The sequence below is a fragment of the Ursus americanus genome, chromosome 11 (assembly GCF_024610735.1).
Source record: "Ursus americanus isolate L20-20 chromosome 11, mUrsAme1.1.p, whole genome shotgun sequence".
Classification (NCBI taxonomy): Eukaryota; Metazoa; Chordata; class Mammalia; order Carnivora; family Ursidae; genus Ursus; species Ursus americanus.
Genome location: NC_142137.1, coordinates 43,142,318 through 43,160,999, shown reverse-complemented (window position 1 = coordinate 43,160,999; position 18,682 = coordinate 43,142,318). Strand labels below are relative to the sequence as shown.

Genomic DNA, 18,682 nt, shown 5'->3' with positions numbered 1-18,682 from the left:
TGACGCCAGACTCACTGATAAGATCTTTGTTGATAAATCAAAATTTACTGACAGTAGTTAAGTCCTCATGATACATGAATTTTCTGCAGCAGCTAATATTTCTGGCTACTCTTTGAAATTTCTCTTTCTATGGTTTCTTAAATGGTATGATCTGCTGATTTTTCTCCTAACTCTATGGCTATTCCTCTTTATGCCCCTTCATGGACTCTTTTCGTCTCTTTCTGTGTAATAACATTGGTGCCTTTGATTCTAACTTTGGCTCTCACCTCTTTATTTTTTTCTTTGTCTTACACACTCTACTTTGGTGATTTCATCCATTACTATGACTTTAGATGTCATCTACTTGCCAAAAACTCTAAATTTTATATATTCAGGCGTGATATCTCTAATGAGTTCTAGACTTACATTTCCAAATGCTTCCTGGATAGCACTTATTGCATAACAAAAGCACCTTGAATTTGAAATATCGAAAATTAAGCTCATCTCTGTTTAAACCTGCTAATACTTCTGTATTGTCCAACTCATCTACGGTCACTATCATCTGCTCAATTGCCCAGGCCAGCGATCTAGAGCCTCTCTCATGCCAGAGAGCCTGTTTGATCACTGTGTTCCATGATTCTATCACTGTTTCTTTACTTCTTTGTCTTTACTATTTTTCTCTGGCCACTCTCATTTTTACCTGGTTTACTGGAACAGAATTTAGCTAAAGATCCTACTTCTAAATTTTTTTAGAACTGCAATCAGAATGATCATCTCATAGAACTTATCAAACCATGCCATTCTCTTGCTGGAAAGCCTGCATTAATTCTTCATTGTTCTCAGGATGAATTGTAAACTTTCCAGCAAGTAAGACCTTTACCATCTGCTTGCTTCCCCTCCAGTCCTACCTCTAGCCACTGCTACCTTTGTATGCTATGTGAAAGCCATATAGTACCATCTGAAATTCTCATATTATGCCATGCTCTCTTTTTCCTCTGGGACTTCTTATATCCAAATCTCTTGTTTTGGAATGTTCTTCCCTTCTCTTAACTGGATAGCACCTACACATTTCAGCTCTCATTTTAAATGTTGCTTTCTCTGACAAATATTCCCTGATGTCCTAAGTCTGGGCTAAATGCTCCTTCCAGTTCAACACAGTGACCGAAACATGGTAGTCATTCAATGACTATTCTGAATGACAGAATGCACAATATAGGAAGTATAGCTGAAACTGGTCAGTCTTCTTAAGATGAAAAGGGCCAAGTTTCAAGTCTAATACTTTATAGAAATGTGGTTAACAAGATAATTTGTTGTGTTCTGAATTAGGATTTATTGTATAAGAACCATGATCTTCTTTTATTCAGCCATCCAAAGGAACCAGTATTTTAGCAATAAAATAGCCATTCCCTGTTTAAGAATAGCATGACAAGGGATAATGGTTCTGGGATAAATTACCCATAAAGTCCAGTCTAAATCATTCAGCAAGGTGTCAAATAGTGAGTTAACTGGGGAGTGTTTTAAGGACGTATTTTACAGTTATGTGAATAAACATGTGCCAAAAAAATACATAAGATCTTGAACAATTACCAGCATTTTGCTTTTGTAAAAATAAACCCACTGCATAATGAATTATTTTATGAACCTAATATAGCATTAATAATTGACTCAAAACACTTAAAGACAATGTTGATTATTACCAGAAATACAGAGATTCAAAAATATGGTTTGCTGCCTACCTACAGCTCTATATAATTTCTTCACAGATCAAGCAAATATTTTAACCTTCTCTGAACAGTCAATCTTTCACAGGGTTGCTGACATACTAAACTTGGTTAACAAAATCAAATGTTCTGGTTAGGTCCACAAACACAACATATAAATCATGATGCTATTTTTGAAACTTTTTGACACAGACCTTCCATATGACTTTCCTGTTTACTTTGAGACACAATATTTGTCTTGTATAGAAATTAATATTTAGGAAAAATTCCTATATTTTAGATGTCTAATGAGAAGTTTAATTATATTCTCAAGAGTGATACTGTATGTTCTAGTGCCTTTTAAATAACAGATTAGAATATATGATATTCATTTTTTTTTGCACATGGGAAAACCAGTGGTATATATCCCTTCTACTAAATCAAAATAATATAACATTAATATTACGTAGTACCTTAGATCTGAGGTAACAAGTTTCTTAACTTAGCCCTCTTTCCTTAAAGGGATGCTTCCCCACTTTTTCTTCAATACGTTATTGAATGAATGGATCCTTTTAAGGTAGCCCTTTTCATCTTGTACAATTATAAGCTATGAAGATTTTCCTTATGTTGAATGAAAACACATTCTAATTTTCAGTCAATGATCCGAGTTCTGCCTTCTGAAGCTATGAAGATTAAGTCTAATTCCCATTTCCCAAGGCAAGTCCTCGATTGTCTACAAAATGCTATTACTTCCTAAATCTCTTCAAGTTAAACATTTAATAATCTTGATCATTCAGAATTTCTCTTAAAATAGATATTTAAGTCTCTACCTGTGATTTGCAAAAATAGTGACTGTCCTCCCTTTCCTGATATGGATCTTGCATACATGACTGTGCAGTCAAGTAAAAACTCTATTTCACAGGAATTGCTACTACATCTTATTTCCTCTGCTCTCTCCCTAAACACTAGAATATAAGCTCCTAGACGGTAAGGCCCCTGCATTCCTCATCTTGGTATCTTTTCATCACCTACCGCAATATCTGCATATTGGAAATATTTATTAAGTGCCACAATAATGAATGAACAAGTGAGCCTACCTAAGCTCAGAAACTTTTATATTAATTTTGTCTTCTTAACTGTGGCTCATACTTCCACCTGTCAGGCTCTTTAAGCTTCTCGACCACCATCAAATGCATTAGGTAACACTTCCAGCTCTACGTCATCTATTTGATACATCTCATCCACATCACTGATCAAAATTTTGAACAGGACAGGGTGAAACACAAAGCCTATGTCTCATCATTGGAGACATGAACCGAGAACCCAGCACACATTCTTGAGGTGTAGAGAAACTTCTACAGTCATTAAATTTGCTAACTGATTATTATCTGGCCCATCTCTTCAACCTTGTTTGTGAAAATACCATGAAACATTCTGTCAAATGCCTATTTAAACAAGCCCGAGTTTGGATCATAGGATCTGATCTTTACTGGCTTATGACTTAAGCAAATTATTTAATTTTGGTCAGCAGTAGTTCATCAACTATAAAAGAAAGAACAATCCTATCTACTGCATAAGTTTACTGTAAGAATGAATGAGAAAAAAAATCTATCTATAGTGATCAGCCTTGGTCCTGGCACAAATGTAAACAGGGTTGAATATTTGGGGGCTGTTATTATTTTTGCTGAATTTGAGATGTAATATGTCACACTTTCTGATGAATTTGATATCATAATGAGATTCAGGAAGGATCTCAGATATTATGTCACACTTTCTGATGAATTTGATATCATAATGAGATTCAGGAAGGATCTCAGATAGTAACCCTTGCAATTAGTCTGCTATGTTTTATTTTGAGTGAACCTATACTGATTTCTAATGAGCACTATTTATTTTTTCTACACTTGACAGATAGTAGTTCAGTAAGCAGTCCTTAAGTTTTACTGGAGATCAAAATCAATGTTTGCTACATTTTACTTTCCTTTATAAACCTGGAGTGGCATTTCATGGATTTCCATCCTATGGCAAATTTCATATTTCCATGATTTTTGCAAATATTTTTCATACATGGCTTCTAATCATATTTGCAGATTCTATCAGTAGTCTAGGACAGAATTCACGTAGGCCTTCAAAATCAAATCATTTAATCAGATAACAGTGTGTTTACTCTCTCAGTCTGTAGATAGCATTTTATAGTGGATATGAAAACTGATTCTAATACATTTTAGTTGAAGCTCTGTAGGTTACTTAAATTTTCTAAGCACTAATTTTCAGAGTTGTAATAAAATACTAACGATCCCTATTTTGGTCAGATTGTTAGACAAATTCAATAAGATAGGGCTTATAAAGTACCTTAAACAGAGTAGATTCTAGTTACAAGTCTGTTTACCAAATATAGGGCTAACTGCTTAATCACAAATGTTGGTAGTTTCAGACAACAGAGCTGATCAATAATGATTTTTTTTTTCTTTTCATTTTAAAATAAGAATTGTGATAGGGTGAAAATATTATTTTCACAAATTATGTGGACTTTCAAAAAGTTATTTGAGCTAGGTGAGAATTCAATATGCCCTTTAAAAATTTTGCAAAAATAATACTAACCATGGGGGTGTAGTGATGATATATTGAGAAAGTTATAGATACAGATATAGATAGATATAGAAGTGTGTATTATAACAACTTGGAAAATCTATCTATCTATCTATCTATCTATCTATCTATCTATCTATCTATCTATCTATCTACCTACCTACCTACCTACCTACCTACCTACCTGGATTGTCTATGGGGTGTATGTGTGTGTACTGATTAGCATTTGTTCCCTCACCTCTGCTTCCCCTGGCTTAAGGATCAATATCACTTAGGTTTTGCTCTTCCATTTTGAAGAAAATTTTCCTTAAGGGACAACAGTCACGAGCTATTGGTAGTAACATGTCTATGTGTAAGATATATTAATGCCTAGCATGAAGCAACAGTTCTCTGATAAGTATTATCAGGAATTATGAAGAAAATAGTTACAAAGTCATGTGGATTTTATTTAAAAGTTGAAATGCTTAAGACTGTGAAGTTCTCTATAGTGTTATTCTTCTCTACTCCATATTTTTGAAGAAAGATATAAAGAAAAAAAGTGAGGAAATCTAACATAGCTCTGATAATGATTTTTACGTGTTTTGATTAATTATCATCTGATTGATTCTTATACTATAAATGGTGGATAACATGTACAGTGATTACTATCTTCATCACCATCATCATCATCATCACTATCACTCCTCTGGAGCTTGCCATGTACTAAGTAATGTTCTGTACCCTTTATACGATATTTCATTGAATCCTTATAAAAACTCTGAGTAGGTGCTATTATCATCTTCATTTTATAAATGAGAAAACTAAGACCCCACTGACTTGAGATAACTGGCTGGGCTCCCACAGTCCATAAAAGATGAAGTGAGGATTGGAACCAAAGCAGTCTGACCCCAGAGCCATGCTTATAATCACTCTACCCAAAGTCTAGGGCATTGCCCTGTGTAATGGTGTTGATATCAAACTGGAATCCATACTATACATAGGAAAGAAATCAGAATGCTTCAAATTTCCTCAGTTATAGCATCAGAGTAATAATAGCTACTTTCTATTTGCCTCTTGGGGCTATTTCAAAGATGAACAAAGTTGCCTAAATTCAAAAGTTATATGTTCCCTGAAGGAAAATATAAAAATTCAAAGCACAGTAATTTATACTAGCTGTGCATGTCTGATATGCACACATATTTATTTTTCACTTCATCTGGAGACATAGCAAAAAAAAAAATAGACCTGTAGCACAAAAATAGCTATAATAGCCAATTGTGTTAAAGAGAACAATATAAAGACAACAATTTTTATCCCAAAAAATGAAATTAAATTGTATCCTTTATATACATTTTAAAATTAATCATATGGGGGCACCTGGGTGGCTCAGTCAGCTAAGGGTCTAATTCTTGATTTCAGTTCAGGTCACGATCTCAGTGTGTTGAGGTCAGGCTTTATATTCAGTGTGGAGTCTGCTTGAGATTCTTTCTTTCCATCTCTCTCTGCCCCTCCCCTCACTCATGCTTCCTCACTCACTCTCTCTAAAATAAATAAATCTTAAAAAAAAATAAATCATATGAATTAAACATAGCCCTGTTAAAAAATACCAGTGAAGTTTACATAAGAAGGAACAATGCATTTAATGCTCACTTAAGATGTATAAATTAATCCCCTCTCTTGAAATTATTGAATTTTACAAACCAGCAGATTAGAGAGAGAATACTACACTGAGCAAATAGTAATTATTTCAGGAATTCAAGGATGGTTAATATTATTCAGTTATTCATCTAGTCAATAATATCATCCATCATTCTGTTTAAGGTAAAAACAAATACACGATCATATCTAAAATGCATATCTTTAATGCATCTTTACCTTTACTCTGCTCTTCACAAATAAGCACATAATCAATTTCAATATCCTTTCTTAACTAAAAGGGGATATCTTTAAGAAAGCAGGAATAAAAAGAAGTCTTCTCAACATGATAAAAAACCTTTATCTTAAGCTAACCACCAGCATCATACTTTGTGGCAAAAGACTTGAGGCATCCACATGAAAATTAGGAATAAGATAGGCAGCTGATTACCCTCCTATTTAACATTTCTAGAAGACGTAAGACAAAAACATAAACTTATTATACTAGGTATACCTTCTGGCAAGAAAAAGCACAATTATAACTATCTGCAAATAATATTATTATAAATATAAAAATAATTAAAATAATCAACTGAGAAACTTCTAGAACTAAAAACAAAGAGGCTGGATATCAAACACATGTAAAAAATCTATTCTGTTAATGTTTATCAGTAACGACAAGTTAGTAAATATACTGAAACAGAAAAAAAATATAATGTTCACCATTGAAGTAAAAATCTAAGATACATAGAAAAAGTTTAATATAAGAAATGGATAATCTGTACAGGTAATAATAAAAACAGTATACTGTGAGACACAAAATGTTTTGAATAGAAAAGAGTATTATACTCCTGGGTTGAGGGAAGATAACTGAATAGTGTAAAGACAGCAGTTCTTTACACATAGCTTTAATGTCATTCCAATAAAAATTCCAGTAACATTTTTTTGTTGAAGAGATTGAAACTGCAAATCAGAATGTCATCTGGAAGAATACAGAATTACATCTAGTCAAGAAATTAGAAAAAGAAAAAGAAAGGGCCTTAGTTTGCAAGATTTTTTAAAAAGATTTTATTTATTTGAGAGAGAGAAAGTGAGTATGAACAGGGGGAGGGGGCTGAGGAGGGGCAGAGAGAGAAACAGATTCCCACTGAGCAGGGAGCCTGAAGTAGGGTCTGATTCTAGGACCATGGGATCATGACCTGAGCAGAAGGCAGATGCTTAACTGACTAAGCCAAGCACCCCTACTTTGCCAGATATTATAACTTAGTATAAAATGAAGGTGATCAGAACACTGTAATAAGAACTAGTAGGTAAATGGTACAGAACAGATGATCCTTTAAACATACCTTAATATGGATAAAACAAATTCATATATACTCAGATACCATGATGTATCAAGGAGAAAAGGATATGTTAATAAATAAATGTTTCTTTAAAGTAATAGGTGATGGGAATTAAGGAGGGCATGTGATGTAATGAGCACTGGGTGTTATAGCTATTGATGAATTACTGAACTCTACATCTAATTGCATTTAAATAAAATAAGTAAAAATAAATAAAATTTAAAAAATAAAGTAATACATATTTGAAGAAAGATACCTCTTCATACCACAATAAATTCTAGAGAGATTAAAGAGTTGGATCTAAGATTTAATCATTGAAACAGTGGTAAATACCATGGTCTCTCAGTGTATGTACTGAAAGACATGTGCTTGGGTAAGATCACCATGAGAATGAGTGTAAGTTAGAGAAGCCTACTGTTCCAAGGATTGAATCCTGGGAACTGCAGTATGTAGGCTTCAGGTATGAAGGAAAATATAGCAAAGAATACAGAAGGTGTAGTCCCCTGGTTTAGAAATCCCTGGAATAGCATGTCCAGGGAAGCAAAGTGAACAAAAACTTTTAAAGAGTATGGGTGATTTAGAGTAGCAAATGTTGCTGATTGATGAAGAAAGATGAAGACTGATAGCTGAATATTAGTCACTGGTTTCAGTATAGTGGTAGAGGTAAAAGTTTGATTTTAGTAATTCAAGAGGGAATGGAGGAGAGGAACTGTAGAGAGTATAAACAACTCTTCACTGTATATAAGGAGAGGAATGAAGTGGTAGAAGTCAAGAGGGAAAGTGAAGTCAAGAGAGTGTTTTTATTTTTACTTTATTTTTTTTTAAAGATTCATCCATTTATGGGGTGCTTGGGTGGCTCAATCAGTTAAATGTCTGACTCTTGATTTTGGCTCAGGTAATGATCTCAGGTCCTGGAATCAAGCCCTGAGTGGGGCTCCATGCTCACTGCAGAGTCTGTTTAAGATTCTCTCTCCCTCTCCCTCTGCTCCTACCCCTGCACACACGCATGCTCTCTCTCTAAAATAAATAAATTCAATCTTAACAAAAAGATTCATCCATTTATTTTAGAGATAGAGCACGTGGGCACACATGCACCTGGAGGTGAGAGGAAGAGGGAGAGAATCTTCAAGCAGATTCTCCACTGAGCATGGAGCTGGACGCATGGCTCGATCTCATGACCCATGAGATCATAACCTGAACAGAAACCAAGAGACCATCGCTCAACTAACTGAGCCACCCAGGTGCCCCTATTTTTGTTTTTTGTTTGTTTTTATTTTTTTAATTATTTTTTTAAGATAGCAAAAGAACCAAAAAGTGGGGGTGCCTGGGTGGCGCAGTCGTTAAGCATCTGCCTTCAGCTCAGGGCGTGATCCCAGTGTTGTGGGATCGAGCCCCACATCAGGCTCCTCCACTATAAGCCTGCTTCTTCCTCTCCCACTCCCCCTGCTTCTGTTCCCTCTCTCGCTGGCTGTCTCTATCTCTTCAAATAAAAAAAAAAAAAGAAAAGAACCAAAAGTGATGATGCAAGAGAGAGGGCAGAATAGGGATGGGCGGAATAATATCCTTGAGTAGGAGAAAGGGCTGGGATCTAGAGCGTAAGTGTAGACTTGGTCTTTTCTAGAAACAAGAAAAGTTCATCCAAAATGATGGAAGAGTTGAAGTAACCACACACAGATGCAGAAAGGTGGGTGCATGTGGTAATGGACGATCGTATTAGTTCTCTTCCAACTACTTCTAATCTTCCAATGAAATAAAAGCATGACCATCCATTGAGAGAAAGGCTGGAAAGGGTTGGGGGAGGGGTTTGAGGGCTTGAAGAGGAAAGGGAAGGTATGAAATAATCATCCAGAAATGTGGGAGAGGAAATGGACTGAAGTGATATGGTTGCAGAGCAGCACAAAGGGTCGATTTGAAGTGAGTGATAATGAATTTATGGTGAGACTAGAAAACATAGTTGTCTGTTTTTCAGTGGCCACATTCAGCTTAGAAGGCACAGGTGTGGAGCAGTAGGAGTTAACAAGTGTTAGAAGTAACTGAGTGAAAACAAAGGAGTAGCAAGAGAAATGAACATTGTAAGGCAGTGATGCTAATGAAGGGTCATGAATATTAAGCTGGTTGAGAAAGTGAGGACATGAAGGAGTTAAGGAACAACGAAAAGGTGTGAGCATCAGTGGTGAGACTAAAAAGGTTGGGTTGATGTATCAAGAAATGAACTGGAGAGAAAAGAGATGGTGATCAAAGAAGAGGACAGTTGACCTTGAGACTATGGAGACATTGCAGTTTCTCATAATGGCAAGTTCTAGAACAGCACCATGGAGTGAGGAGAAGCAGCACAGTTAAGGGGATGGAAGAGTTAATTTCATGAACATTAAAATCACCAAGAATTATGACAGGAATAGTGCTAGAAAGAATGGGAATGACACAGAGGAAAAAATCTTCAAGGGATGAGGTGGCTGACCTGAGGGTTAGTGAGAACATCCATGAGCAGGTGTAGCAGGCAAACAGATGGGGGCATGAGAGTCAAATCTGCATGTTGCTACGGGGAAGGCAGTGAGGAACAAGGACAGCTGCCTACCTTCAGACTCAGGTAAATGAAGAGTGTGAGGCAAGAGCTACCACTTGGAGGGCTCCAGGGGGAGCAGTATGTCAGGGACCGCAAAATGAACACAACGTTAAAGGAAGAGGGAACATACGTAGGTGGGGGATTTTGCTGAGTTTCTACCTTGAGTTCAGAAATCTCACTGGAGGGGTTTCAGGAGATGAGGAGAGGTGGGAAACGGGGTTAGCAAATCTGATGTCCAGAGCTTGTGAGGATTAGAGTCTGGGGGAGTCTATGTGGTGACATGGCAAACCTGAATTTCTTGAAAGTTCTGATTGTTCCAAGGTAGACAGCAGTGGTAGAGGGCAGGCTGTTAACATGAATATAACAACAAAAACAAAAGTAGCTGGAATTCTACGGGAAGTGGTTAAATTATGGGATATCTAATCAAAGACTAAAGATTTCAAAGAACATCCAGCAACATAACACACTCGTAATAGGTACATTTAAAAAACAGAACATAAAACAGCACCTGTGATATTATATACATCTTATTTACAAACAGATGCATAAAATTCACAGAAATCTAATACCTAAAATTTTAAATGTTTATGTTGAATTTTGGATGACTTTTATCTTTTTTTAATATTGTTTTATAATTTCCAGATTTTTTATAAGTTTATTTTTGTATGTAATCAGAAAAAAAAGCCCTCATATGATTTTTAAATAAATAGTAGTGTCCTCAGGTGTTCTCCTAAAGCGCCATTAATATTTTATTTATTGACATGAGCAGTGGTTTTTCCAATGATCAATTTTTAATTACTTTAAAATACATGTAATATGGTAAATGTCTTTTTTTCACACACACACACACTGGTTTATTTCACACACACACACACACACACACACACACTCACACTCTCTCTCTCTCTCTCTCTCTCTCTCCCTGCAGTTTAGCTTGCTCGCCTCTGCACATGATATCTGAGCACGTGTAAAGATAAATGAGCATGGGCCTTATTCAAGAAAGACGCAGGTAAATACCTGGCATTTGGAGGTTTCAGGGTCACACAGGCTGCTGTGTCCATTACATTGACATGGAACGCAGGTGCCCAGAGTTGGTCTAGGAGTGTGGCTACCCAGCTCAGACCGCAGTCGATAAAATCCTGGCATGCATGTCTGAAAGAAAAGGAAAGCAATTAGGACAGGCAAGTTATAAATCTTGGTTTAGCAATGCTTGGGTTCCTCAGTGGTGAAAAGGACCTCTTTCCCCCCACCTGCATTAAAGGCAACATCACTTATAAACACAAGGGCCAGTTTTGATTCCTAATGTGTATTTCTGTGTGGTCCTTAGTATACAGAAGTCATCCAAGACCTCAAAACTCAGCAAAGGAGGGCTGCCTTTTGCATATACCACTCAATCTGAAAAAGCTTCAAACAGTCTTTTTCTTGAGAAAGAGGTTTATTTTTAAATAAAATTGTCATTTGGACTAAAGAGAGAATTCCAATGTCCTTGACAACCTAAAATCTGCTTTTGCAATGCTTGATGGATAACTAGCTAATGTCCAATGAGACTCAGAGAAATATTAAATAAATAGAAAAGTGTCATGGTTGCATTTTTTATACTGATATAATTTAAAGACGATAAAAGCAAGAAATTCAAAATTCTCATGTCTTGGGAATATTAGACCACCAATAAAATTTATCTTCACCTGATCTATTTTTTTCATTTTGCAATAAAAATCTGAGAGCAAGCAGAAAACTGCTAGCAAAGCTGACATATGCAGAATCAAGACTTCCATCTTCATTCGGGTTTATTATGCAAATGTATCAAAAAAACATCTCTGGCTTTCGGGAAGGAAGCCCACAGTCCTGAAGAGGTAATGAGAGCAGTCTCAGGTTCCAGGCTCAGTCCTCTTGGTATGCAAAGCTACCATATTTATCAGACACTGTTTGATTTATGAGTTAGAGGTAAGAGTGAGCTCTTCAGATCCCAATGAAGATTATAAAGGGGCTGTTTGACCACCTTGGCTATGTCGGATTTTTTTTCACAGGCTATCTTGCTCCTGCTGCTGAAAGAATGATTGCTGAATAAGCAGGAAAAAAAAAATGCATGAAGAACTTCCTAATGCTTCTGCGTTCTTTTGGTTCTGGACTAGGTTGTCCAGAGTGGTATATGCAAAAAGGCTCTTTGGAAAAAAGAAAAAGATCAATAGTCAGCACTCTCCTAGCTTATTTTTGATTTGGATACTGCAAAAGTACCTCAATTAAGCATTCAATTAAGAGTCTCTCTGCTTTTATCACAGCCTATAAGAAATTTTAATGAGGTTAAATAATGTCCCAGCTTTGAGCAAGATGATAAAGAAAATCAGGAACAGTATTCAAAATATTTTGAGTCTCATTTGTCTTATGGTGGACTTCATCATACATTTTAGTAAGTATATTCATATTATTGAAAATCAAGGTTCATATCGCTATTGTTACCAAATAAGGTCTAGAAATTTTAAGAAACTGAAGAAACCATTCAAAGTGTATTTAGAAATATTTCACAGTATGAGTCGTTCCATTTCTTTAGTATGTTGATTATAGAATAAAACTGGATTTTCTTTACATGGATTTCATCCTTGGATACCTATATAATTATTTTACTGGTGTATTTGGTTGGGGTGTGCATGTGTGTGTCTGTGTCTGTATGTGTGAATGTGAAAATCACACAAATAGAGAGTTGTAGGTCCATTTTATACCTCAAACAGAAGTTTAAAACAAGTCTCAGAGGAAGAATAAAGTTCGGCAACAGGACTTTTCATTGAGGAATTACATGAAATTCATTGTTATAAACTGAAATCTGAAGGTGAGCGGGGCAGGTGAAGTTTACTGCGACACACACCCAATTACCCTTATTACTATGACTCTTCCTGGGAAGGAGAGCAGGACAAAGCAGAAAAGCACCTGTAAGGGGAGTCTAAGCCTGAGCTCCCAGGAGAGATCTGTGTTGGACCTTCTAGGCCTATCTTTGTGGTTCCCAATCCTGGCTGCACATAGAATCATCTGAGATTTATATACTCATACCTGGCTCCACCTCCAGAAATTCTTTAACTTTTAATTTTTTAAAAAAAGATTTTATTTATTTTTTGAGAGACAGTGCGGGGAGGGGCAGAGGGTAAGGGAGAGAGAAAATCTCAAGCAGACTCCCCAGCCAGCAAGGAGCCTCACTAGGGCTTGATCTCATGACCTTGAGATCATGACCCGAGCCGAAGTCAAGAGTTGGATGCTCAACCAACTGAGCCATCCAGGTACCCCGCCACCTGTAGAAATTCTTATTCAACTGGTTGAGAGTAAGGGCCAGCGCTTGTTTTAAAGCTCCTAGAGGGGTCTAATTAGCAGCCAGAATTGAGAATTACTGGCATGCTCCTCATTCTCTGCTGGTAACGTGTGCCTTTTAAAGGGCATACAGACTCTGATACTGTGCCACAAATGAATATGGAAGCCTTGATTTTACAAGTTAGTTTTTTCTAAGGGATAGAGGCAAGTTGCGTGGCATCATTGAGATGTGGTTTCCCCACCCCACAAATGAGCAGGTATATTAACTCAGATGATTTCTGAATCTTTAGTTCTAACATTCTAGATTAAATTTTATGTCCTGATAGATAAAATTTCTAAGAGTTAGCAAAGCAAGAGACAATGCAAGAGTTAGAACCTGAAAACACTCTTTAAAGGAATTGGATGTATTTATTCTATCTTAATCCCCTCCTTTCTGGGATCCTTTTTTGTATTCATTCTTTCCACTTTTGGTATTTTTGAGAGCTTTTCAATATCAGATGTTCTCAGTGAACTGGGGCAACATTTATGAGAATGATTATGCTTGAGTCGGAATAAAAAGAGGAAAGATAATAGCTATTTTTTCAAGTCCTATCTACAATCCTTTCTGAAACAAAATGGAGAATTTAAGAAAAGCAAATAAACACTGTCCCTTTTTTCTCAACTCAAACTTTTCCAAAGTTCTCTTTCCTTGTGCTAAAGTTATTCATAGCTCAATTGTCTTCTGCTGTCCTTCTATCTTCATTTGCATGATATGGCATCTCATCAAAATGTTCAAATCTCATTTGCACAAAATGTGGGAGGATGGAGACAAAGAGAATAGAAAACCCACAGCTCCAGGTGCAGAGTTACACAACATCTCCCACCTCTCTCCTTAGACTTTAACAAGAGCGCTTGTGCCGTTGCCAATGGAAACCCTATCTTCTACCTTTACGCCGGTCTTGCAACCAGGGAATCCTTGGTTTCATTCTCGTTCATCACTTACTAATATAATATTACACAGGTGTTGAACACTGCAGGCTGCAGTTTCCTCACCTGGAACATAAGGATGTTGTAGAACATCAGAGTTGAGTACGTAATCTCTGTTACAAATTTAACAGGGCTCAAATTGTAGTTTTGCTGTTTTCTAGCTGTGTGGTCATGGGCAGGTTTTGTACCCCACCTGGGCTTCCATTTCCCCACCCATAACATGGGGATCATAATATGTACTCAATGTTGGTGTAGACTTATTAGGAAACATGGTTGGTGTTGTGCAGGATAAGCATTCAGTAAACCATAAGTTGTTTTTTCTTTCATAAGGTTGTTGTGAGGATTAAATAAGATGATGTATGGTTAGTGCTTCACATACAATAAATCAACATAGATGCCTCTATTCCAGAAAATTTTTAAAAATATAGTCATTGAAGACAGACTAAAAATAAAAACAACAGTAATTGTTCTCCATTGCATTGGGTAACAGAATATCCATGTCTACCTACTTCCCCATACCATCTGCCTCGATATTTTTATGCACATGAAAACAGTCTTTGGGTCTTCCACATATAACAAAAGTGGTAAAGGTGTCCCAAGAGATGTGCATATGGGAGAAGAAAAGTCTATTTTCACTATTTTGTCCTTTGACTTTTATGAGTTGATAATAGGGATACATTTTGGGGAGATGTAAAAAGTTATTTTTAGTAGCCAAAAATAACAGCTCCAGAATGGTGACCCAGTAGACAGCAACCATTCAACTGTGAGCCAGAAGCCCTATTGTAACATGAAGGTGAGGAGACGGAGGCTGAAGTGCACAACATACAAGCTAGAGATCGTCTGCAACTATTTATCACCATGATCTTATCGCAGAGAGCCACACACTCAGTACTGACTATTTCCATTTCCAGTTTAGGTCAGCTTAGGTCAGTCAGGCAATCATGTGAACTCAGACAATGGTAAGAAATGACTGTAAACTCAATGGCTCCCATACCAACAATCGTGGTAAGGAAACTGAGTCCTTCATTTGATTTCTAAAGGGAATCTGATTTTTACTTCAAATCACAGATTGTAATAAGTGAGTATTTCTAGAACTAACACTCTCAAGGGACAGGGCCAAAGCGTCATAAGATGACAGGCAACAGGCAAAGGCTAAGTGTCTTTACAATTGGCTATATTTTCAGCAGTAACTAACACTTAATTCTATTTATTTGCAACCACATTTTGGGTAAAGACAAGAAATGAAGAGCTTGTACATGCAAATGTCTCTAGAATACCATACATTTAGCAAAAATATTGTAAAGGAATTGCTTTGTGTATTCATGACCCAAAGCATATGTTACTGGAATGGGAGGTATTATTTCAAAACTGTCCTTAGCTCTTGCTTTGATGATTAGATTTTATGCTTGGGTAATTACACTTTAGAATCAAGATGAATTATAAATAAGATGTATAATGGATTAGAGGCAATGGGATGTGGAGAACACCTCAGGCACCTTATTATGAGAGATAGGCCTTTATCCCCATAATCTCAACACTAGGATATTACTGTAATTATTGTCTGTAAATAGGAGCTTAAGTGAAATTCACAGGACATAGGTGAAGCCACCAGTGCAGATGCTGGGTTGTATGTGTTCCTAGTTCTCTTAATCTTCTCCATTTATCAGTTTCCTTATTTGTGCTAATATATATTTTCACATAATGATGGAAAATTACTAAGATTAATGGACAAGCATGTTTTAGAATATGCTATTTAAAAGGCCTACCAGTCACAGCAAAAAGAGTTTTTAACATTTAAAATCCAGAATGGAAGGTAGACTGCATTAAAATAATTTGCTACTCTACTCACATTTTTATTTGTAAGTGAACAGTATTCTTTGAAATACATGCAGAAAGAAGTATAGCTGTGGTAGCTTTCGCTTCAAGACAGCTGAAGGTCAATCTTGACTACTTACACAATACCTTTTATAGCAAAATAATATCGCAGAATCAGAGAATTCTAGAATTTCAAAACCCAATCTGTTAATTTATAGACTGGATACCTATAAAGCAACAAAGGCCTATACCAATTAAAGAATTGACCAAGGTCACACAGTAAACCAACAGTATAGCAAAAATGCTTCTTGGGATAAAATTCCACTTGTCTAGAAAAATCTCAAGTTCTTTCTGTCTTCTGTCTTTAAGTCTTTTATACTCATTGGAAAGGTAGCATGTTTTATATGTGCCACATTCACGTCTCAATGCTCACACGTACACTGTGTGCACATATGTGTATTTTGGTTGGTTGTGCATATAAGTGCAATATATACACTTACTAGTATGGGTACAAGTGCATTATGTATGTGTAGGAGTTATGACTTCATAACAAGCCGAATTATTTATTTATTAGATCAAAACAGACACATTCATATGAATATCGCCCATCAGAGCAGCCACAAAGTTATAAAATTGTTCCAGGGACGTTTCACAGATATTTGCAGTTATTCTTATGATATTGTTCTCTGAACAACATGGAATTTATATAATGGTAACTAACTTGAATAGCATTTCAGTTTATAATAGGACCTTCACACATATTTTCACTGAAATCAATCCTCATGATGACTGTACAGGTAAAAATTCTAAGGGCCAGCAGCAAACAGAGTGAATATCCTGTCCAAGTGGTGGAGCTAGGGAGGATTCACTGAAACCAAACTCCTTTTCATCATAGTATGCTACATCTCAAGATATTTATATTCATTATTTTTAAGTTACTTTAGTTTCAAGCTTGTGCCACCACCTGCCTTACGAGCCAGACTTAATAAAACTCCTCAAATCCTATTTACGAAAGATGCATACCATTGTATGTAAAGAAATCAATGCATGGATATATAACTAATTATTTCATAATAATACTATTAACATCAATCAGTGTTGCCTACTGCCAGGCACCGTAATAGTGCTTTAGGGTCACAGCTCATTTCGTCTTCATATGATTCCTCCCTCAGCCATAGGTAGGAGAGGTATTAAGAATATCTAACCAGCTACACGGTGGGCACCAACAATCTGCCTACCAGGAAGGCATCTGCGCTGCAGGGCTGGAGCAGATCCTGGACGACCGTCCTATGACTTTGGTTGTTGCACTGTGGGGAATACTATGGGTCTGCAGGAGAGGGACAAGTGTGGTGGCAAGTAAGGGTTTTGGAGGTTTACCAGCTGAAGCTTAAAGAGGTTTAGTGAATGGTGCAAGGTCTCAGTCCTGGTATATGGTGAAGTCGAGATTCAAACTCAGGCTAGTTTCCCATCCATTCCACTTTCCCCTATAATATACTCTTCCTATTAATATTTCATATTCACAAAAATGAAATAGACTTCCAGAGGATAAAGATCTAGAAAATATGCCAGTTCTAAAGATAATCAAAGGAAAATCCCAGAGAGCAAAATAAGCAATTTTAAAAAATATAACGACTGGATGGTAGTGGCACTGTGGGAAAAACATACGCCCTTCTGAGAAGCTTATGTTGAAGGGAACATTCTGCTATTTAGTGCCTACGTTCTGTCATGTTCCATATAAAAACAATCTTCAAAACCTAATATAATCCTATCTCAGAATCACTGCGGCTTAAACGTCTTTAGCCATTCAGAAGAGGTGCCGAGAAAATAGCTCAGATATAATAAAGGTGCTTTCTGAAAACATTCTTATTTCCTGACTGCTCCATATTTTTACAAATCTTTTAATTTTCATCAAATATTTCCCTTCGGATGTGATTCCTACTTCTAAGTCACAGTAACACCACCCTTATCTTACTGTGTCTCACGCTGTGAGCGGAAGGTAAAAAAATAAAAAAATAAATAAATTATATATATATATATATATATATATATATATATATATATATATATAAATTTATATATATATATATAAAGGATATGCATGAACAAGGAAAACTGCAGCCAAGATAGTTGTGGAAGTATTTCCATTTGGCTGGTGAAGTGAGTTGAGCTTAAGGTTAGGGGTAACCAGCTTACCTCACAGGACAAACCAGCATAGCCTGGGGGACAATCACATCTTTCTATCAAGCGAGCTGGAGGAGTCAGTGCTGTTAGGCGTCCTTGTTCGGCTACCTCCATCGAGATCTCAGAAATCCTGCAAACAGCGCATGTATTTAGATTATCACGCCAGTAAATTAAGCTCACATAGTAAACACCCAATCCTACAAAGAGTCTTCTCGGGTTTTTGTCAATAACCTCAAGCTTGTCCTGTTGTTTTCAAGCTGCCTAAATTCCAGGGGCTCAGATGCCACATCATATCCCTGCATCTTTGCTTCCTCAAAGGCTGAGATTACACATTAGCAAAATCTTCACATAAATCATAAGGAGTTTAGTAAATTAGATGTCCGATGTCCTGTTGAGAAGTTATTATAAAGATTTTTTTCCCCACATTTTAAAATGTGAGTGGCTTCAGGTAGACATGGCCAATTAATTAGACAGTTATATTCCTTCAAACAGACAAACCAAGGTCATTCCCCATTAGAATATCTCCGTAGTCACAAGTGAAATTGCTTTTAATTTACAACTAGCCGGATTTCTTCCTCTTGAGTGTCGGAATGTCCTTTCAAGAACTTTAGAAAACCATCTAGAAAACAACAATGGAA

The 18,682-nt window shown here is 36.4% G+C and overlaps 1 protein-coding gene across 4 annotated transcripts in view; it reads right to left on the bottom strand.

Moving 5' to 3' along the window:
• LAMA2 (laminin subunit alpha 2) overlaps positions 1–18,682 on the bottom strand; it is a 599,838-nt gene that overhangs the window by 178,675 nt on the left and 402,481 nt on the right. For all 4 annotated transcript variants that reach the window (XM_087865477.1, XM_087865478.1, XM_045805578.2 and 1 more), the window contains 2 exons: positions 18,057–18,174; positions 10,806–10,940 (listed from right to left, as the gene is read on the bottom strand). In XM_087865477.1, coding sequence (XP_087721603.1) covers positions 10,806–10,940; positions 18,057–18,174 — 253 coding nt within the window. The remainder of the gene's footprint in view (positions 1–10,805; positions 10,941–18,056; positions 18,175–18,682) is intronic.